Source organism: Eumetopias jubatus, unplaced genomic scaffold (genome assembly GCF_037043125.1).
Source record: "Eumetopias jubatus isolate StellerSeaLion01/CBP00866 unplaced genomic scaffold, mEumJub1_p1.0 scaffold_1, whole genome shotgun sequence".
NCBI lineage: Eukaryota > Metazoa > Chordata > Mammalia > Carnivora > Otariidae > Eumetopias > Eumetopias jubatus.
Genome location: NW_028274807.1, coordinates 129,806,425 through 129,829,269, shown reverse-complemented (window position 1 = coordinate 129,829,269; position 22,845 = coordinate 129,806,425). Strand labels below are relative to the sequence as shown.

The 22,845-nt window shown below is 47.7% G+C and overlaps 2 protein-coding genes across 3 annotated transcripts in view; one reads left to right on the top strand and one right to left on the bottom strand.

Moving 5' to 3' along the window:
- The window catches only part of EAF1 (ELL associated factor 1), a 56,536-nt gene that overhangs the window by 7,619 nt on the left and 26,072 nt on the right, over positions 1-22,845 (bottom strand). The window lies entirely within an intron of this gene.
- COLQ (collagen like tail subunit of asymmetric acetylcholinesterase) overlaps positions 1-22,845 on the top strand; it is a 63,265-nt gene that overhangs the window by 29,590 nt on the left and 10,830 nt on the right. For both annotated transcript variants that reach the window (XM_028099265.2, XM_028099266.2), the window contains exons 4-15: positions 2,038-2,082; positions 2,416-2,442; positions 4,523-4,585; positions 6,238-6,300; positions 6,782-6,808; positions 7,461-7,505; positions 7,700-7,735; positions 10,466-10,546; positions 15,597-15,702; positions 20,616-20,755; positions 21,851-21,970; positions 22,401-22,521. In XM_028099265.2, coding sequence (XP_027955066.1) covers positions 2,038-2,082; positions 2,416-2,442; positions 4,523-4,585; positions 6,238-6,300; positions 6,782-6,808; positions 7,461-7,505; positions 7,700-7,735; positions 10,466-10,546; positions 15,597-15,702; positions 20,616-20,755; positions 21,851-21,970; positions 22,401-22,521 — 874 coding nt within the window. The remainder of the gene's footprint in view (positions 1-2,037; positions 2,083-2,415; positions 2,443-4,522; positions 4,586-6,237; positions 6,301-6,781; positions 6,809-7,460; positions 7,506-7,699; positions 7,736-10,465; positions 10,547-15,596; positions 15,703-20,615; positions 20,756-21,850; positions 21,971-22,400; positions 22,522-22,845) is intronic.

Here is a 22,845-nt window from a genome sequence, read left to right as displayed (position 1 = left end):
GCCAGGGCACGGGTTGTCGTAAGCTCTCCATACATATTTGTCAAATGCAATAAAAACAGGCCTTTGGACCCAGAATTAGCTGGAGGCTGCCACAGAGGGGCTAGGAAGTCTGCAGAAAGGCAGGATGGGCCCCCTGAGGGGCACCTCCACGGAGGATTTCCATCTTCCCACGTCTGGCAGTCTCCTCGGGTCTCAGCATACACACATGAGGCCCCTAGGGTGTGGGAAGGGAAGGGGGATTCTCTGCTGACTTCAGACCAGCAGCTGTCCAACCATGCTTGTACATCTCGAACCTCACGCAATCCCTTTGAGTCGTGCGGAGATTGTGCTGCCCAACTGGGGGGTGGGATTTGCAGCCCCCTCCATTGCCTTAGAACACAGCGTAAAATGCTGTTCCCAAGCAAAATGAGACCTGTGGACCAGTAACATTGGCATCACCTGGGAGCTTGTTAAAAATGCAGAATCTCATTCTCCCCTCCCCCTACATACACACACACACACACCCCTGCTATCTGAATCTGCATTTTAACAAGACTCCCCAGCTGCATTATCTAAACATCACAGATTGAAAAGCCCTGAGCTAGATTAGAGCACAATGGCCTGATAATAAGAAATGAGAGAATGGAACGGTATTCATTCATCCTGCCTGGCATGTGCACGGTCCTGGGGCTCTCTGTCACCCTGGGCTCCCAGGCTTTGGGGAGTGGGGAACCTCTGCCCCTCTGAGTCACACTTTCTGGGAGCACTGGTGCCCCCTGGACTTTGATCCTCGAGGACTTGTGTACCCTGCACCTGTGCTATCCGCCCAAGCTGGCCCACGCAGCTCTGAAGTGAAGGGGTGCAGCACTGAGGGCCAGGTGGTGGGGCCAGTGCAGTCCCCAGTGGGTCACCAGGTGGGTGGGTGGCTGGCGAGGGAGGGTGGTGAGGCCACCCTCCCAGGAAGCCCTCTTTCCACACAAGGATGCCCAGACCAGGAGTGGGGAGAGAGAGAAGTGGGGAGGAGGGGAAGGTGGGAGGGTGAAAGAAGTGGTGTGGTGGGGGGGAGGGGGAGAGTAGGAAAGGAAGTAACTCTCCCTCTTCCCCTCCCCCCTCCCCAAACAGGAGTATAAACCAGAGACTGTGGTTCCCAAACTTATCTGTTCATTAGAATTCCCTGGGAACTTCAAACATTCCTGAGGCCCCTGTCCCTCTCCTTGAGATTGTGATGTAATTGATCTGGGGTGTGCCTTGGTCTTGGGGATTTTCAAAAGATCCTCGGGGGATTCTAATGTGATAGGTGTGGGAGCCCCTGAAGGGGGCTGTTTGGTATTTGAACAAGTCTCACAGGAATCAGATTTCAAACAGGCTCTGTGTTAGGCGTGTTCACCTGCAGATCTTGGGGATGAAGTAGTGGCCTGGTGGGGGTTGATGGATTTCCTCTCTGCTGTACTAGGGCATTTGGAAAGCAGTTAGCCTACTGAGCATTTCATAGACGTGTGAGCACAGAGTAGCTGCATTCTGGCTGTGGATGTGCCAAGCTTTAGTGTAGTAGGTGCTAGAATCCCTGAGCTGGAGTCAGCCCTACTCCTGTGGCTGGACAATGGGACAAAAATGCTCCATTGCCAATATTCTTCACATCTTCAGGAAGGCTTTCCCTGAACCTGGTGCCCATAGATCCAGCACAGAAATTTCTAAGTTGGCTGCTCCTGTGTGCAAAGCAGAATGTCCCCTCTGTAAGGGTCGCAGGGAAACTTGGTGAGAGCAGCTGAAAAGATAAGAGAGGTGGTAAAGCATCTTGTTTTCAGCAAACAGCATTCCTTGAAGACTCTGTAGTTATAACCATGGCACCACTGGAAACATAGCTCAGAGAAAGCTGGAAGAGGACAGGGAGCCTAGGTTGGAGGGCACAAGGGGGTCCTTCACGGGGTCCTTGGAGCCCTGAGTCTGCACAGGGAACCAAGCTGCTGGAGGAGCCTCCCTCCCAATCCTGCCTCCCTCACTACCTGTCCTTGCCTTGGTTTGATATATACTTTTTCATTTCTTATCTTGATGGTATAGGGCCCACCGGGACTTCCTGGCAAGATAGGACCAAAGGGAGAAAAGGTATGAGCCACTACTTTCTTCAGTCCACCTCTCCTTGGTAATTCCAGCCTGTATCCTGGGGATGCCATGGAGAATTTTCTGGTTGAGATTTCAAAGCATGTGCTAATTTTGCCTTAGTGCATGAGGATGGGCTCCATAATGATGGGGCTGCTGGTGCAGCTGTGAGATCCCACTGGTGTATTTCAGCTTGGCCCACTGACATGGCAGGGGTGCTGTGAGCGGCCAAGCAGCCAAGCCACATGGTCATGCCCAGTCATCAGCCCTACTAAGCTCTGTGCTTCCAGAACTTCTCTTCCAAAGAAGCCTCTGCTTACCTGTCTTCTTCATCCACAGGGGGAGCTTGGCCTACCAGGAAGGAAGGTATGGTCCATGCTGTTCTGTCAGCATTACCTGGGCAACTGTGCACTGTGGACGGGGGAGGGGCGTGTGCCTGGGCATGTGCACATGCACTCTTAGGGGTAGGGGGGGACCAGCAGTGCACTTCCTTGGGCCACAATACCCAGGTGGACAATAATAACACTGCCATTTTGATGATGACAGTGGGCTCTTTCTGCCTGTTCTTTTGCTCAAGTGCTAGAGCCTGCTACTACCAGACATTTGGACTTCTCCCAGGGGCTGCCAGGCCTGGCCAAATTTCCCCCAACCTCAGACCATCTCATCCTGCCACCCATTAGAGAAAGGCCCCAACCAGTGGCACGAAATGACTCTCACTGTCTATTTGATTACACTGGAACAAAGTGCAAAACAGAAGCAAATGGCTTTTGCCTTTTGGCCCAGCTGAAATAAATGGGAGTTACTTAAGGTCACAGGCACTCCGAGTGAACCAAACACATGTCATCAAGACTCTCATTCATGTCAGGAAAGAGTAAACCAGCAGCCACTCACTGTGGTCAGTGGATACTGGCACTGAAACTGTGGGTCTCAGGGGTAGAAGGAGGTGCAAGACTTTGGCCAAAAAAGATGTCCATGATTCTAAATATAAATTACTATTTTTCTGGTTACATGTTTTACTCAAATGGTTTCACTATCAACAGAAGCCTCAAACAGACCTTTGCAAAGCAAAATTACCTCCCTCCAGGGCCCAAATCACAGCTCCACCTGAGGCACAGTGGTTATCTGAAGTGCTGGGCTGGAAAGGATTCTTGGATGGTCTCCATACTCAGAACTAACAAGGACCATGATTGATCATGGGCTGCCATGAACATCATGACGTCTGCCATGAACAGGGGTGGCGAGAGCAGAAACCAGTACACATGCCAGCATTTGTGATCTCTGGTTTAGGGGTTGAGCCTTCCATGTGTCTAGCTAGGCTAACTGTGAAATTAGCCAATGGTTGCAGAGGTTGAGATGGACCCCAAGTCCCTGCTCCCCCTTTTCTTGTAAGGCTTGCTCTTCCATAGCTCCTGGCTTAGGCTGGTTTCCCTAGAAGCAGAGGTAAAGGCCACGTGTGCCATGTGCAAGCGAATGACTTACGGGAGCGCTCTCAGGAGGATCCTGAGGGATCCCACCAGTGGGATCTCACAGCTGCTGGATGGTACAGGGGAAGAAGCCCAGCTTGGGCACGGTGTCAGACGAAGTCCATCTTCAGCCTCATTCCTAGGGGAGCTCTGGAGTGTGAACTGCACCACAGAGTTTGTCCTGCCTTGAGGTAAGGGAGTTGGGCTGTTGACTGCAGGGAGAACAGGTACATAAATTGCTGGGCAGCTCCAGTTGCCCATGGGCAAATTCCGCAGTTGCAGGTTGCAGGAATGAGAGGTGGCAACAAGGCAGTTAGCCCCTGGGGGATGGGCACAGTGAGCAAGTGAAAAAGTTTTTGAGGGAGTACCAACAGCATCTCATAGTGCACCCCAAACAAAATCCTATCCCATTCCACACTATATCCTTGGGGAGAACCTACTGCAATGCAAGGAACATTTGGGTGGGTGGAGGTGACAAAGCTCAAAAACCAAGAAGTTTAGAATCCCTTCTCCAGGGTGCCTGGATGGCTCAGTTGGTTAAGCGACTGCCTTCGGCTCAGGTCATGATCCTGGAGTCCCAGGATCAAGTCCTGCATCGGGCTCCCTGCTGAGCAGAAAGTCTGCTTCTCCTTCTGACCCTCCCCTCTCTCATGCTCTATCTCATTCTCTCTCTCAAATAAATAAATAAAATAAAATAAAATAAAATAAAAAAAGAATCCCTTCTCCACCACCTTCCTTTCTTTCCCTCCCACCTTCTATTTCTTGGGTAGAATAAGATCTTCTGTGTTGACATAATGTGATGCCAAGGACTTGAACTTATATCTAAGTAACCCAACTTCTGAGGCTATCAGTCTTTGGAAGGTGAACCCAGAGGCCATGCTTAGGGACCCCACAGTTCCCTTTGGACCCCCAAAACAAATCTTATTTCCTGGAAGGAGGGAAAGAAACCCAATCACCCTGACTTTCGTTGTTCATTTTTGAAGGGTAGACCTGGCCCCCCAGGTGTTCCTGGCATGCCCGGGCCAGTCGGCCCTGAAGGACTCAGGGTAAGTTTGGCACACTCTCGGGGCTTGTGTGGTATCAGAACATGAGGGAGAAGCTGTCAGCCCCCCTGGCCTTTGGCCCATAGTGAAACTCATTTCCTTGAGAGGAGGAAGGAGAAGATGAGGATTGCCCAGAGGTCCCCAAATACTTTCTCCTTCACCTGGACTATAAGACCTTGGTCCATGCAACAGCTCTGCTCCTGTTGGGGGAGCAATGAGGGTCTGCTCCCCTCTTTTGCAGGGGCCCTGGTTCTCCTTCGTCCTCAGAGTTAGCATGCAATTCTTTCGTTTCCTCAAGATGACCCCAAGAGGGTCTTGGGTCTGGAAAGCTATTGGCAGGAGACTGGGGGTTGAGGGGTGGGCCCTGGCTAGCTGGAAAGACTGGAATCCTACATTTAGACAGGGATTGCCAAATGCCCATAAAATCCCATTCTTCAGACAGATTATGGGAAACTGACACATCCACATCCACGCCTTTGTTTATATTCTTCTCACTTTGGTCATAAACTGTTGGGTGTAGATTTGACCTGCAGAAATCAGGGGTGGGCAGGTGAACGTCTATATACTCTGATTTACTTACCAGCTGTATTTATTATGGGAATAGAAAACTGTGTTCCCAGCACTCTTAGGAAAAGTTCCAAGGATATTTTTTCTAAAAATCCACTGTGTAGAGCTAAACTGTCCAATATGGCAGCAACTAGCCGTATGAGTCCTTAAAATGTGGCTGGTACAACTGAGGAACTGAATTTTTTATTTGTTTGAATTTAAAGACCTTTACTCAGTTCAGTTATTTGAAAATCTTTACGCATGTATGGAGCAACTTGAATGTGTGAATCTGCTTTTTCAACTCTAAATTTTATGAAATCTAAATACAGATCAAATATGTATGAAAATTTAATGCCTGAATTGAGATGTGACTTAAATGTAAAATACACAACAGATTTCAAATATTTATTATGAAAAATAGGATGTAAAATACCTCACTAATTTTATATTGGTTATATGTTCAAATGCTAATTAGATTAAATAAAATGTTATTAAAGTTAATTTTACCAGTTTTAATGTGACTTCTAAAAAATTCTTAATTAAGTGCAAGTACCTTATATTTCTACTTTTTAGCCCTGGTATATAATTTTTAGCACAGACGGTACAGAGCCCACCCATGAGTCTTAGCCCCCTGTCTCAGTAATGCATGCCCAGAGGCTGATGTTCACTCTGTTTGGCTGCAAATCTCGGATGAGAGGATATGGAAATGCCTGAAAAGCCCTCCCTATGCAAAGAACAAAGCAGGTGAAGTTTTTTAGGGGGTGCTGACACTTAGTCCTATGAGGCCCCAGCGCCCCCATGCTCTCTCCCCACCCTTTCACAACACACTCCAGGAATAGATGGAGCATTTATAGCATCTTAGCGTTTAGTTTGGAGATCTGCTCTGCCTGGGGCAATGTCATTTTATGTTTAGTCTCAAATACCAGAATGAAAGGTGGACCATAGAGCCTTGAACCTTGGGAGTAAGCAAGGGGGCATGTGGGGTCCTCGGATTCACCAGCCAGCCCCAGTGTCCCTAGTTCCATCTTAATCTTGCCCATGATTCTCCTGGTTCTGTTTCTCTAGTAAAAGTCACTGTAGGTCCTTTCCCCTTCTTCTAATTCCCACAGGGTGAAAAAGGTGACCTGGGTATGATGGGCTTGCCAGGATCAAGAGGACCAATGGGCTCCAAGGTCAGTGTGTTGGTCCAGGTGGACATTCCCAGGTCTTCTCACTAAGGTTCTGGAACAGCTGCTGTCCACAAAGTCGGGACTGGGTGGAGCTGCCGTCCCAGGTTTGGGGAACATCAGAGATATTGGAAAGCCCAGTGCCAGAGTGCTTGCCTTTATCAGCCCTTTGGGGGACATGATGCCTGGGACACAGGGCATGGAGATGACCTTCTCCTGGGCAGGGAGAGTCCAGCTTCTGAACAACAAAGCAGATGGAAACCTTTGTTCATGCCTTTGTGGTTAAGAAAAGCAATGTTCTTTTTAGGCCTGGTATAAACATAACCCTCAGGGACATCTTTGTGTTTACTGTTACAACCCCCACTAAAACTTGCAGCACCAGGTGGGGACACACCTCACCATCATATTCAGGGATTCCTTCTACTCTTGCACCAAACCCAAAGTTCCTATAAGGCTGATCCTAAATGTACCTTTTGCTTTCTTTTAGGGTTACCCTGGATCCAGAGGGGAAAAGGTTAGTGTTTGTCTCTGGTGGCTTCCCAGAACCTGGTCTGGGCTATTGGCTCTGGGATCAATGATAAGCAAAGGACAGGCCCAGGTTTCTCTTAAGTTAGTGACTATAGTGACCATTCCTAGATATTTCCCTGTCCATCATTGGGCTGAGAGAGCAGTGAGGGGTCTCCTGAGGCAGGGCATGGGCAAGGGAGGAGCTCCAGTGGAGGTAGAGGCCTCTCACATGGAGCAGACGAGCAGTTGAAGGTTGTGCCCGGTGGAGAGGGAACACTGCTTTGGCGGGTACTGGAAGAAGATGGCTGACGTGTGTCTTTAGACTAAGCTTCCATCACACAACCCTCTCATCTGTCAAAAACCAAACCAAACAGAACAAAACACCCAGCCAGAAACTGGGGACAAATTTCCTACAGGATGAGAGAGGATCTGGGACCCAGAATTTTCTGTGAGTTGTCTTTCATTAATGCAAAGGGTCTTTGTGGTCCAAATAAAAGGTAGATCACAAAGCATTCCTTCCTTGGGCAAGTCACCTAATCTCCGAGCCTACTTCTTTGCCTGTAAAATGAGGGTATTGGCTTAGGGAGATTTCATTGTGAAATGCTCCAATTTTCCCCCCAGGGTATTAACTCTGACTCTCTGCTGTGGTTTCCTCCTAGGGATCCAGAGGTGAAAAGGGTGACCTGGGTCCCAAAGGAGAAAAGGTAATGGCCTTTGCACGGAATGATAAACTACAACGGAAGCGGCAGCCCCTTGTGGGCTGTCCAGCTGACTAGCTGGCTGACTGACTGAGTGATTGACTGGGCTCTTATCTTGAAAATGGTGGACCACACTCTTCTACGGCCCTCTTAGGCCCTCTCTTAAGAGATAGTCACTCTATGTGTCACTCTCTTCACAGGGTTTCCCGGGATTTCCTGGAATGCTGGGGCAGAAAGTAAGTACTTAAAAGTACTAAGAAGAGGCCTCGGTAACAAATTAGACCTACACACTACACAAAGAGCTCTGCCTCTCTGTCCATCAGGCGGAGAAAGTGGGTTTTTCCATGGAAGGTTCTGGTTTGGAAGAGGAGCAAGTTGCGGTGCACATTGATGAGAGGGTGCCTACATGGTCTGAGACCTCCCTCCAGTTCAGTGGGAGGGAGAGGACACCCCATCCGGGTAGAGAGACCTTTCTTTGCATCTCCTACCTCTCAGAGGGCCATGGTAACATTCAGAAGCAGAAGGCATCATGACAGAGGGATCAGATCTGAGCTGCCATGGTCAAGGGCCCCAGTGTGAGGCACAGGCATCTTTGGCCTAAGGCCATTGCTGGCAGCACTCAACTCAGACCTTCTTCAAGGGAGCCCTCAGTACGTAGAGTTATTTTAGTTAAATTTTTTATTTAAACAGTTAAATATTTAGTGGGATTTCATGGATATCTAGCTGGGAACAAGGCTTACTAAATATGGAGTTCATTCAGTTGACTTGAAGAAAAATATCCAAAAACTAACAATAGAGGGGTGTGTAGATACGACAAAAATTGTGAAAGTGGCAACTGACTGGCAGATTTCTGGAAACTTCTACTTAGGGTTAGGGTCTGGTGAAGAATGGGGGGTGGTGAGAGGAGGTGTCAGGGGATAAAGAGAGAACGTGAGAGCGTACCTAACTGGCCACTGAAAACACCTCTATCTAACGTTGTAATGGTGGTTCCTCATGCTGAAAGCCAGTTGACCTGGGAGGTTGTCATTTTTCCCCAAGTCTCAGAGCATAGTATTCTTTAAACATGCAAATGAATGCTTTCTTAGAATCCTAATTGTTTTTCAAGTTTATCTTAAAGTTTTCTTTTCCAAACTCAAACGATTTTTGTCTGACGTTCAGCCAGGAGAACGTATTTAAATAATTTCAATCATCTGACAGTAATTTATTATTATTTAGCACTGCCTTAAGCAGTTCCTGATATTCCCTAGGTGGAATGTTGGGTTAAAAATAAATAATTACATAAGCAAGTTAAAGGAAACATTAAAAGAGAAAAAAAATAATTTGATTTAAAAATATTTAGGCTAGGTTTTCATTCAGTGCAAGAGTGAACATCAAAGAATAATAAATTATTGTGGAATTAAGTGTGACAGCTTCTCTGGCCTCTGCACCCTTTACTAGACTTGCCATCTAGAGTTCTCTTTCCCTTTCATGGCAGGCTGCTTTGAGACAAAGATGGTATGATAACAATAATTAGGTCTTAGAAATTAGATCAAGAACTTACTGGCTGCTTCCAGTTGATGAAGAGAGGGGCCAAACTTCCTTCTGCCAATCTTTAAAAAGAAACAAAAAAACAAAACCAAAAACCACTTACACTGTTTATGCTGCTGTTTTGTCCAAGCCAGACAAAACACCCCGAGACCCCCTCTAAACAGCTGAGGAGAACTGTACAAACCTCTCTGTAGCCACATAGAATCCGTGTTATCCTCCCACACTTTTGAAATGTCTAGATGCTGGAGGACATGACAGTTGGGAAGAAATCACAGGTTTAAGAACAAATCTTGGTGTGGCAAGATGTTGATGGCTTAGATAGGGACAAATTTGTTACATTGGCTGAGTGACAGATAATTTCAGAGCTTTATGCTTGGTCCTTACTCTGTATTAGTTTTTTCTGAAATTTTCTATTGTGTTTTACTTCCTCTGACTTCCATGTGGAGAGCCTTCTGGGTGTTTGTTGTTCTCTCTGAGTGCCTGGGGTAGCTCTTCATGGACACTGGCTGCTGACTAACAGAAACTCTCATGGTTGCTCTTGCTCAACTTAGCTTGGTGGTTGTGCATCCTGGGCTCTAGAGGGATAACTGGAGGTAGGAATGATGTTCTGTGGGGTCCTTGACCCAAAGAAACAACAGGTGGCCCTGCAATTCCAGAAGAACACAGGGCAGGAGAGAAGCTATAATGGAGAAATGGGTTTGACAAAAGGTTGGCCTTAAGCTACGGAATTCTGCAATTGGTGCATTTGGCTCTGATAGCTCAGAGTAGGGCTTTTCAATTAAAAGTACTGTTGACATTGCTTTCCGTGCCTTTTACAATAATTATGTTGAGCATATGAATATATGTCTGGAACATTTTTCCCCACAGTTTTCATCTAACTCAAATGAAACTGAGCTGGAACTAAACCAGTTTTTATAGAAGAGTAGGCAAATGTATAACCCTAAATAAAGGTCCTTACATGTGGAGAAAATTTCCAAAGATGGTAGTTGTCAAAACTGTGTTCAATCATTCAAAAACTCATAGATTGGAATTCATGCTAAAAATGAAACACCATACAATTTCGACCAAAAGAGAAAGCATTTTTCCCCGGCAGCGTGCCATGTCACAGGCACACATGTCACTGACATGCAGGAACCTCCTACTTTGGCCATTCAGGATTGTGATTTGGGACACCAAAATGTGTGCTGTCCAGCAGCTGTCTCTCTCGGATAATAAATAACCCACCTGGGGTAACCTTCTCCTTCCCTTCCTCTTCCTTGAAAAACCTATCTCCCTTTCACATGATTTCATCACTTTCCCAGTTTCCCACACTGGCCAGTTGCAAGAGGTGTAGAGTGATCAGGGGCACTGCCCTCATGACCAATGATTGGACGAACCTATAGAGATGTGCCTGCTCCGCATGCCCTAATTCCTTTCTTGCGTCCTTTTCTCCTTTCCAGGGTGAAATGGGTCCACAGGGTGAGCCTGGGATAACAGGACCCAGAGGGCCCAGAGGAAGACCAGGCAAACGCGGCAAGCCGGTAAGTCTCCCAGGGCTTGCCATGCCCCTGAAGTCAGACCCTCCTGATGTAGGCAGGTGGTGTAGAGAGGCAGCCGGCTGAAGCCAATCAGGAATATTCCCTAGGCACAATCCCCCGTGTCCTCGAGGCTGGCGGGCAGAAAGAGCACCACTCCCAGGAGCTCCTGTTTCTCTAGGCTAGCCAAGGGTTGAAGCAGGTGGGAGCGAACGCTCCATTCAAACTGTGTCCAAGGCCAGAAGTAAGAGTAGATCTTTGGTTCATGAGAATGGGTCTATCTTAACCAAAGCAATGGCGAATAGAAGCCGGATCTGGTTGTTCATCCAGAAGACTTGCTTTTTGCCTCAATGCCCCAGACACAGATGGAGTCTTGGAGAACAGCCCAAATATCTCCTTGTGGTTGAAGGGTCTTCTGGGTCTCAAAGATACAGTGGTTTTGCCCAGGCCCCTGAGAAATCAGACCCCCAACTTGTAAGTGACTCCACTCTCCTTATGGGCACTATTAAGGGCTTAGGGAAGTTGTCCATTCTGAAATCCCCCTGGTCAGAAGGCACGGGTGTCAAACCATGTGATGTGATAGGGAAAGGAAAGATGAAGGCCCATTTGCCTTAGCTGGCTTTAGAGCTGTGTTGAGTGCCTCAGAGAAACTCCTCATCTTTTCTCTAATGGACAGGCATTCCTTTCCTTTTTTGGTTGTCAGTTTGTAGGCTTTTTACTTCTTTTCCCATTACAAGTGTAATATATGCTCATCACAGAAAACCTGGAAAATTCAGAAAATAGGAGGGAAGTCATCTAAAGGCCTAACACCCAGACATCACCATTTCAGCGTACTTCCTTCCAGTGTTATTTCTTTGTGAACTTTCTAGTTGTTCGTGTCTTTTATATCCAATATATAGTTGTTGTATCCTAAAACTGTAACTTGAAATCACAGCATACACATTTTTGCTCATCACTGCGCATACTGTTTTTTTAAGATTTATTTATATGTGAGAGAGTGAGCGAGCACACACACATGTGCACAAGTCAGGGGTGGGGAGGTACAGAGGGAGAGGAAGAGAATCCCAAGCAGACTCCCCGCTAAGCACGGAGCCTGACAGAGGCCTCGATCCCATGATCCTGAGACCACGATCCGAGCCAAAACCAAGAGTCAGACACAACCGACTGAGCCACCCAGGCGCCCCCTCATTAAGCATTTTTAAACATCTTTTTAAAATGTCTGCAGTCACATTTTGTAAATGAGTAATCAGTAGATTGCTTGGACAAGAGAGGCCCAACCAAATTATATATAATGCTGAGAGGTGAACATCTTTGGGTGCAAACCTTTCTCCATTCTTATGTTTTCATTCTTTCCTTAGGCTAGATCCATGGTGCTCAAACTTTAGTGTCTGAGTAAGCTGGGGGCCGATTAGATACAGGTTTTCTGCCTCAGGTGCCATGGTTGTAGTTCCAGGTTTGCCTCTCATCACCCCCAGTGCCTAGGCCTTACTTCCCAGAGCATCTGATATAATTGACCTGGCTTGGGGCTCCAGCATGGGTAGTTGTTTTTTAAAGCTCTCCACATGATTTTTTTTTTTTTTAAGATTTCATTTATTTATTTGAGAGAGAGAGTGAGCATGAACAGGGGGATGGGCAGAGGCAGAGGGAGAAGCAGACTCCCCACTGAGCAGGGAGCCTGACATGGGGCTCGATCCCAGGACCCTGGGATCATGACCTGAGCTGAAGGCAGATTCTTAACCGACTGAGCCACACAGGTGCCCCTCTCCACATGACTCTAGTAGGTAGCCAGGGTTCAAAACAATGGTAACAGTATGAAACCAATTCTGGTCTTTTCCAAGCGAACTTAGGAATGACACAGCCTCCAACCTGAATACAAATTCCACTATAACTTCTGAAGTTGCAGTAGTCCAGTTCAGTTTTCTAAGTCTTAAATGGCTGGCATGTCCATAACTTCACAGTGATGCCACAATTCCCTAAAAACTTGGCTCAGGAAAAGGAGAAAAAAAGAAGGAAAATCTTTTTCTTCCCTACTGCTGATTCCATGCAGAATGTTTTATGCTTGGGGTTCAAGAAGTCTGCTGGCTTCGGTCCTTCTGGTGTTTTTCTTGGACAGTGTTTGTCTTTTCCTGGTGACGGCTTGAGACAAGAAGGCTATTTCCTGACACTGTTGAGAATGATTCAGTCAGAGCAATCTTAGAACTACCCCAGGACCATGTGTGGGAGCTGAGAGAAATGAGTTCATCCTTCCTACAAGATGTTATAAACAAGCCGAGTGCGCCCCAAACCCTCCCCGCCTGTCTAGACAGCAGATACTTTAGTTGTTAGCCTTGGGAGACCGCCATGGTCCTTTTCTTTCTTTTCTTTCTTTCTTTTTTTTTTTTTTTTAAATCCTGAATTAGTTTCCTACCATAGGGTCTTATACATTGAATGTTGCTGGGCCAGTGGTGTTAAGAGTTTCTGGAGGTTATCATAAGTCGACCCAACTCCTGGAATCAGAGATCTGGAAGGAACTTCGGGAGATCCGAATTTCAGAGCCAGAAGGATTGTAGAGACCACCTCATCCATTTCCCTTGGTCTAGCCACAAGGAAACTGAGGGACAGGGCAGCAGAGTGACCCCCTCAGCCAAGCAAGCTTCCAAGGCAGCATTGGAACTTAGAGAGCTGAGACCTGCTTTTCCCCACACATCTCTCCTCACCTTCATGCTTCAGCATTTGCCTTCAACCAGGCTCGGGGAAACTGCTCTTGACTCTATCATACAAATCTTCAGTGAAGGAGACAGAACAACTTCCTTGAGGGACATCACCAAGCTTTGTGGCAGTAAAGTGAATAAAGAAGGATGCCTTTCCTGGAAAGCACTGCTCAGTGAGTCCTGCTCATAGAGACATGGCTTATTCTAAACAAATGACTGATACACAGAATATTCCATTATTGTTTGGTGTCAGAATCAAGGAGTGCTTCCAGCTCCTTCAAGCTGTGACATTTCCTGTGTTCATAGTCAGCTGATGTGGCTTTTAGAAAAACAAGCCTTAACCGTGGCTATATTAAGATGGTGTGACCTCCTTTGCTATTCTGGGACCCATCTTAGTTAGCAAGTGTTAGCCTGGGCAAAGGCTTAAGAACTCCCTCCATCAGGATGGAATTGGAAATAAACTCTGACCTCACAGGTCCCATATTAAGAATTTAAGAACTCCTAAAAATAAATAAATAAATAAGAATTTAAGAACCCCTTAGACATTGCCAGGAGAGACTGCAGAGCCATGTTGACAAAGTGGCAGGTCGCGTGTCACTGTTGTGATTGGAAAAGGAGTGCCCTGCCACCCTGCTTCCCAGATTTGGGGAAGATTATGTTTCATTATCTTGGGCAGGCCTGCCAAGGCACAAGTGTAGAAAGGGAATCCAGGTCAAAAATGTCCTGCATCAATCACTGTCCTCTTTAGGCCCAGCGCAAGAGCAGACAATTAGCAAATTGTCTGGGGGAAGAACCTACAGACGTTGGTTTCTGGGGTCATTCCTCAGAGCAGCCCTAGGAGGAAATCTTTGCTCCTGACCCTCTCAGAACAGGCAGCAAGGAGGACATCCTGTGTGGAATGGCTACAGCTCCAGGTGTGCCTCTCTTTAGGAAATCAGGCCTTAGTTCTAACCACATAAAAAGATGAAACCAAGCCAGTTGCTATGATAGTCAGCTTGACCCCCCCCCCCCCCCGCCAATGCTTGGTTCTACGCAAACCACTTTTTCTTTTTCTTTTTTTTAATTTTATTTTTTTATTATTATGTTAATCACCATACATTACATCATTAGTTTTTGATGTAGTGTTCGATGATTCATTGTTTGTGTATAACACCCAGTGCTCCATTCAATACGTGCCCTCTTTAATACCCATCACCAGGCTTTTTCACCTCTGGGAGCTTTATTACTCTCACAACAAAGCTGTGAAGGTGTGTGTTTAATATAATGGCCCATTTTATAGGTGAGAAAACTGAGGCACAAAACAATGACTTGCATGATCCGGGGTCTCATGGCCAATGTGAAAACCCAGGTCTCTTACTTCCAGCTCAACAGAACTACTTCCCGTTTGTGTTGTCAACATCTTCCTCCTCCTTCATTTAATCTGGGAACAAGATAAATTCTGGCCCACAGGGAGCCTATGTTTCATAGAGAAACGTTGATGAAGGGACTGCACAAATAATGGTGTGTTCCTGACCTGGGTAAATGCCAGGAAGAAAAGGGGCCAAGTTCAGAGAGCCTGTGACCAGGAGAACTCACTTGGTCTGGCAAGGTCTAGCAAGGTCCGGGAAGGCTGTGCTGCAGTGACACTTTACCTGAGAGCTAACAGCTGGGAGGGAGTTAACCAGGTGGAGGAGTGGACAGGGAGTTTGGGCAGGGAGGAGGGAAATAAAAGGCATGGTGCTCTTGAAGACCAAAAATACCAGAAGACTGGAACAAGATTGGAAAGGCCAGCCATGCAGTGCTTTGTAGGCCGAAATAAGGATCTGGGTCTTTATCCTGAGAGCAACAGGGAGCCATTTGTTGGAAACGGCTCTTGTAGTAAAATTGAAATAGTCTTGACGAGCAAGCAGAGGCCTGAGTCCTAGGCAACAAGTCTGTTGCCTCAATGCTAGGTGCCTTGCATGAATCACTGCTCTTTCCTGGGCCTCTCTTTCCCCTTCTGCCTGGTGAGGGGAGTGGGTTGGACTGGTTCCTTTCAGCAGTCATATGCCATGTTTCTGGGAGAGAGCAAGAAGTAATGTCTGCAAACTTGTAACCGTCACAATCTCAAATATCACTTGCCCTGAGTTTTTGTTTTGTTTTGTTTTTTAAGTAGGCTCCATACCCAAGGTAGGGCTTTGAACTCACGACCCTGCAATCAAGAGTCACATGCTCCACCGAATGAGTCAGTCAGGTGCCCCTGCCCTGAGCTTTTTAGGACCTTGATGGTCAAAGCCTCACGTGCATCCTGCCCTGGGCTCCTGCAAGGTGGTCCCTGATTTAGACATAAATGGGGAAGGAGGTTTGCCCTGTCATGTTATAACAGGCTCTGCCTTTCTCTCTGTCAGGGGCAGAAGGGAGATAGTGGAGTAATGGGCCCACCAGGCAAGCCTGGGCCTTCTGGTCAACCTGGCCGTCCAGGTCCCCCAGGCCCCCCGGGCCCCCCAACCACAGGTAAGAGCTACATTGCTTCACGTGATCTACAGTGTCGCCCTCCTGGCCAACCTCCCCAGAGAGGGCACAAGGAGATGCCTGCGGAGATGCCTTGTGTTTTGAGCTAGAAACTACTAGAGGCACTTTAACATATTTATAATTTCTCCACAGTTTGGGTCTTTCAACTTTAACACAAGAGAGGTAAACACCATCCTGATTCTGTTGTAGGATTTTAGAGAACAAATAGAGGAGAAAACAAAGGGAACCCTGATTACACTGGTGATGTCATTTTATACTTCAAGTGAAAAATAACCGGCACATATTTCATCAACAAATACCTCTTTCTAAAAAAAAACCTTGCACAACTCCAAGCAGTTCTCTTAAACCTAGAAGATGGTGTGGCAGAGCTTTCTGTCTTATGTAGTGTTATTAAAGAGTCCTTGTTAGTTTATACTGAACATATAAAGAAATCATAAAAAGAAATCAAAGTCTACCATTGAAGAGGGATAGAAACACTGCTACCTTGCTTACCTTGTTTAATTTGATGAGCTAAAGGCTTTATTTAGTTTGTACCTTTGTCAGCTCCAAATACGACCTTTCATAGCACATTGTCTGTATAGACACAGCATCTCTGGGCCTGAGAAGACTGTTTACTACATAGGGTCCTTTGTCCTCAGTTATACAAAAGGAATCCAAGCAATTTTTATTACCATTTCAGTTCAAGGGTCTGTTGTAGTCCTCATCCTCCTCGGTTCTGGCGCACGTAACATTCCCCTCAAGCCCCATGATCATGAGCTGCCAACCCCAGGGACTGAGAGTGTGATGTGAGGCCTGAGTTTTGTCTTTGGAAGGGACTCTCTTGGCCCTTGGGGTATTGAGCAGCTCACAAAACTGAGGAGTAGCCAGGATCATGGCGGGGGGTGGGGGGAGGGCAGTGTAGATGCAAAGAGAGGTCATTAGGCCAGCCCTCATTTTGTGTCTGTTTGTAAAGGCCAGCCCTCATTGGACTTGAACCTCAGTTCCCTCCTGGAGTCTGAGGCTGGGTGAGGGCAGGACCTGGGGAACCCCAGCAACCTACTCAGATGCCCATTGTTTTGTTTTGTCAGGCTCCAGGGGACTGCCACCCCATCCCTTTAGCAGGGCCATTGTAGTTCTGTTTTCCCTCCTTGGTCTTCCAGCTCCTTCTTATTTAGCCTGGTATGCACACCTCCCATTCCCCACACTCTGTCCTCTGCCAGAGCCCAGCGTCACCGCCCTTTACCCACCAGCCAATTCTGCTCTCTGTTGAGCTGGAGCATATTCCTACAGTCTCTCTGGGTCAACATGGCCTGAAATAGCATCCCTATCATCCTCTGGTGCACCCAATGAAGCCATCTCCTTCCTTCACAGCCCTCTCCTCAGCAAGGCCCCAACAGGGTGCGCCTCTTTCCCCTGGGCCCAAGTCACATATTGCCTCTCTGCTGTGGCCCTTCACTGCTAACTCTTTCTGTAGCTGTGTTTCATCTTCCTTCTAGATGGCAAGTCCTTGAGGCAGCGTCTATGGCCAAGTCGGCTTTGCGTCCCCATGGCACCTGGCAGGTGGGATGGGCAGGACCAGGTACTGTAGGCATTCACAGACCCGGGCCATTTGGGTTCTCAATCTGTCCCCTCTGCGTTATTGCATGGCAGCCAAGCAGTCTGTTTCTGACTCATGTCCCCTTCCTGTGCCTTCTTTTGAGTCACTTCCTTTCTGGGGGTCCTCTCAGTGAAGGGACTGAAGAAAATGGGGCAATAATCCTGCTCTTTGGGAACATTTGGGGTAGGGCAGGGAAAGAAGAGGAGGGAGGAATTTAAAAGAGAACTTCCCTGGGCCAGGGGCCAGCTGGATTATTATCAAGAACGGGAGCAGGCCCCAAAAGTGATGCCTGAGACTACCTTTGAAGGCTCATAAAAGTCCCAAGCCCACTCAGGAGAAACATGTGTCTATCTAAACCCAAAATTCTGTATAACTGCTTCCCAGAGTTCTAGGACCCCTGCCCCAAATCCATCTTGGGAGGTGCTTGGTCTCTGTGGACCACAGGTCAAACAACCCTGGTCTTATCCAACACTCCCTTTATAGAAAAGAACTTTGAACCTCAGAGAAAAGGGACTTCCCCAAGGTCACAGAGCTGACTGGTGGGCCTAGAATTAGTCTGTGGCTCCTGGGCCTGAGACCTTTCCATTTAGCCATGTGGCCTCTGCAGAGGCAGAGTGGAAGCTAGGGGTGATGTGGAGACTATTCTGTGGTGCCTCCCCCTTCTCCCAGATTTCCCATCTCAGGCCCACTCCCACTGCACAGCCCGTGGCGGTGGGAGGCTCTCTGGGCAACGATGGAAAGCCAGGGCCTCTGGCTACAAGGGATGATGGATCAGCCAGGCCCACTAGGCCAGCTCTGAGAGGCCGGGGTGGGGAAGTTCGAGTTGCTGTGCCCGTCAGTGCCTCCTGGCAAGAAACCAGCAGGCAGGGGTGACAGATGTCCTCTAACAGCTGAAAGGAAGCTGCAGGAAAACTGCAGTGGTGGCAGGAAGCAGGCACCCTGCCCCATCCTGTCGTCCTGTCAGGAGGCCACCTCTGGTTCTGGTGCCCAGTGCTGTGGGGCAGGACGGTGCTGGGGCCAGTGGAGAGGGTGGGAGCTCTTTAGTACCCAAGTTAGAGAGAAAGAGGTGCTGGGAGGCAGGGAGGGAATAAGGCAAAATGCCTCTAGGATGTAATTTGCAATAACCAAATTACAAATTTGGCTGAGTCCTTCCAGCACCCAGACAGGGTCTAAGTGAATCACTGTGGTACCTGGGAATCGCCAGCTTCCTGCAGGCATCAATATTCTTGGACGTTTGTCTCTTGAATGGCATAGCATTAAGTCGAACATGAATTGACATTTCAGCATCCCCACTAAACTAGCGGGATAATGGGACAAACTCCTGAATCGCTCTGAGGCCACGGATCTGGAGGAGTTGTTAGGGGTCACAGAGCCACTCTCACGTCCTCGGTTATAGAAATTCCCACTTCAGTTTCCCCACGTGATGAGTACCCAGAATATTCCTGGGCTAGTGGAGTCTCTGTCTCTCCAGGCTGTGCTGAAAACATCAGAACACAAGACTGGAGCTCCTCCTGCAGCACTGGATGCAAGTTTCCACCACAACCTGGGATAAAATGTTGGCAAGCCTCCCTTCCCCCCTTGCTGACATTCTGATCTTGGACATATCTGTTCTGGAAGATATGTGTTCTGGAAGGGTTGTGGGGAGGGTACTCCCATTAGGGTCTCCTCCTCTAGCTGAAGCTGCTTCCTTGGGGTCTTGACCAGACCTCTCCCCTGGGGTCATTTTATTTTCTGCCCTTCTGGGATCTGCCAACTGTGTCCCCAGTTGTTGGCTCCCCTGGAAGTTATACAGCCTGAAAGCAAAGACTTCCTGGTCTCCAGACTCCCCTTTACTTTCCCAGGAGGAGGCACACTTCCTTTCTCCGTCTTCCCTCTCTTTCCTCTCTTGTTGGAGGGCTCTTGCTCTAGCTCTTTCCAGCCAACCCGAAGATGATCTTTAGTCTTTTCTGAGGACCAGTTAGTCTACATTCATTCATTGATTCGGTCATCAAGCCCGTATCCTGTCCCTACTGCATGTCCAACCGTGGTAAACGAACACAGGTACGAACCTTGCCCTTGTGGATCTTACGTTCTACTGGGGGAGATTGACCTTAATTACCTCATCTCACAAGATACAGAAATCACAGACAGAAGTGCAGTGAAGAAAAGGCATGGGGAGCTGTGAAACTGTATCTAAGGTAAACATGCCTGAGTGTGAGCATTCGGAAGCTTTCCCTGAGGATGTAATATTGGAACCCAGATCAGGAGGAAGCTAGGAGGTATGGAGGGTGAAGAGAGAACAATCCAGTGGGGGAATGGCTGTGCAAAGGCTGTTTCCTTAGACCAGCAGTTCTCAACCTCAGTGTACACTGGAATCAGCTTGAGAGCTTTTAAAAGCCACAGATGCCTGGGTTCTATTCTCAGCATTCTTGATGGAATTGGTTTGGGCTGTGGCTTGGGCATCAGGGCCTTTAGAAGTCAGGATGAAAACTACTACCCTAGCAGGCCACCCACACTGCAGGGAGTAAATTTCCTGATCATGTATGTTTAGGACACTCAGTATCAGGGGACAATGAGTATGTGGAGCATTTCCAACATGCCATTTTCTTCCAGAAGAAATTAAAAAAATCCACCTTCAGAAATTCCTTTGTAAAGATCTTATATATAAGAACAAAATAAAATGAATAAAAATAATAATAAAAGCTCTCAGTTAGCGATGTGTTCATCAGCAAGAAGTCCTTGTTAATAATAGTCTAAACAAAAAGGGGATTGTTTTTCTCATATAACAAGGAAGTCCAGAGGTGGACAATGGCTGGCTTTGGTTTAGCCTCTAAGGGTCACCATTAGGGTCCCATGTCCCATGAGGTTCTGGTCTTTCCTGTGTGTTGGCTTCTCTTCTTATACTTGTTACTTCATGGTTGCAGTGTGGCTGCTGCAGCACCAGACATCTTGTCTGTCTTCTAGACAGGAAGGAGAAGGAAACTGTCTCTTACCAGCAATGTTTTTCCTGTATCAGGATAGACTTTCCCAGATGCCTACCCTTCTCCTATCGCAGACCTTGAATGCAAGGTAGTCTGGGAGGTAGAATGACTGTTTCTCAAGTATAGAGAAAGGGAAGGGAGAAGATACTGCAACACCCCTCATGGTTAAGGGACCCACGGAGAACATCACCTCCTCCACATTTTGGAACAAGAGTCTCTTTGAACCTCTTCCCCCAGGACTACCCTAAAATACTGTGGACTTTGACCTTCTTCCTGTTGTGAAGTTTGCTCACCTCTCCCAGGACTATTTGGTTTTCTCTTCCTTCATTCAAGTGACTCAGCAATCTGTTACTTCCTAGGACAACTTGTGATGGGACCCAAAGGGGACAGAGGATTTCCCGGGCCTCCAGGAAGCTGTCTTTGTGGAACCCCTATGACTGTGAATAACCCTTCCTACAGGGAATCCACGTTTGGGTCCAGTTCCCCGCACGTTCCTGTGGTAAGGCTCCTAGGAGAAATCTGGGCTGGTTCTCCATCAGGACCTCTCACCTGACCTTCTCAGAGCTTTGTAAGAGCCTTTTAATAAAACGGATTTCCCCATTATACTTGGGACACACTCATTATGGGAGACTGGAAAATAAAGGAAAATCAAAAGTAGGAAACCAAATTGTCCATTTGGTTGTGGGTGCATTTTGGAGTATTTTCTTTGTCTTTTTTTAAGAACAAAAAGTTATTTAAAATTTCAAGTAAATAAAAAAACGGAAAAAATAGTGTAATAAACCTCTGTATCCTTCACCTGAATTCAACATTTATCAACTCCTGGCTAATCCTGTTTCCTCTTTACACCCACTCTCTACTGCCCACCCTCCCTTGGGTTATTTTGAGATAACCCTGGACATCAGTTCATCATGTGAGTGGACACATAATCATCCATCCAACATGCAGCTGTGCTGTGATTTATTTAACCAATGTCTTATTGTCGGATATTTATAGGGTTCTCCCAAGCTTTTCACTAATGTAAATAAAACTAATGAACACCTTTGAGTATAACAATTTTGTTAAGAATCATTTCCAGATGTTGAATTACTTGATTAGATGATACCACCTTTTTATTTAAGTCTTAGGGGCATTTTAAATGTTTAAAAAATTTAAGTCATGGATAGTCTTTTTTTTAAAAGATATTTATTTATTTGAGAGAGAGAGAGAGAGAGAGAGAGAGAATGAGCAGTGGGGAAGGGCAGAGGGAGAGAGAGAGAGCAGGCTCCCCGCTGAGCAGGAAGCCCGATGCGGGGCTTGATCCCAGGACCCTGGGATCATGACCTGAGCCGAAGGCAGATGCTTAACCAGCTGAGCCACCCAGGTGCCCCAAATCATAGATAGTCTTACTGCAAACTCAGACAGTTGGAACTGGATTGAGAAGATGTAGGCATCAAGACCTTCCTCCCTATTTCAGGAGGAATGCTGGAGCGTGATATGCAGACGCCCCTCCCATAGTTAATGAGCCCAGGGATAGAGATTCTGCTTCCTCCTCCAGCTTTTCCCTGCCCATTATAGAAGTGTTTTCTGAAATCTTCACCAGTGTGTTCTCTGGCAGATTTTTGTCGTCAACAACCAGGAGGAGCTTGAGAGGCTGAACACCCAAAACGCCATTGCATTCCGCAAAGACCAGAGATCTCTATACTTCAAGGACAGCCTTGGCTGGCTCCCCATCCAGGTACCATGAGGCAGGCACTCTGGACATAGCCCACCCCGGAAAGGGACACAGCATTAGAGGAAAGAAGGGCCAACAGTTGGGCCTGGCGCAGAGCTTTCTGCAATATGTTCCCGAGGAAGGCCTGGGCATCCTCCCCTGCTCTGCTTCTGAGTGGTTCTCCATGCCCCTGCTCCCCAGATGGAACCTCCTCTCTGAGCCAGGGTTCCAGATGGGCTCCCATCCCCACCCTGCCAGGCCATTGTCTTGATTTGACCCAGCTTCCCTGTCAGCTGCAGAGCTCTGAGCGGCAGGAGAGGAGTGCCTCTCCACCCCCCACCCCAGGAGGAAGCCCCCACAGACCCAGAGCCTCTGGCCCCAGTGCCAATGACCCACCCTGCCTGCGGTGCCCGGCATGACATCCCTGGTCACTGTCATGTGTTTCTTTGACCAGGTGACCCCCTTCTACCCTGTGGACTACACTGTAGACCACCGCGGCTCCTGTGGGGATGGGGTCTTGCAGCCCGGGGAGGAGTGTGACGACGGGAACAGTAACGTGGACGACGACTGCATCAGTGAGTGGGGCCCAGCCAGGGGGGTGGGGGGGCTGAAGTGCAAACTGCCACAGGGTCGGGGAGGCTGAGGGCTAGCCCCTGGATGATTCTAGAGCCAGAGGGGGGACACCTGGGCTGCTCCCATTCTGGCCACATGTGGACCTCCACTGCCCAAGCATGTTGGTGGGGGTTAGTGTCAAGGATCTTGCCCCCAGAGAAGCCACCAGTCGCTACCTTTTCCTGAACCCTACTTCTGGGCAAAACCCATATTCCAGTCCACATTCTTTATCAAAAGATAAAGATGATGCAGAGTGAGAGACAAAAGGGAGAAGCCAAGAATTTGAA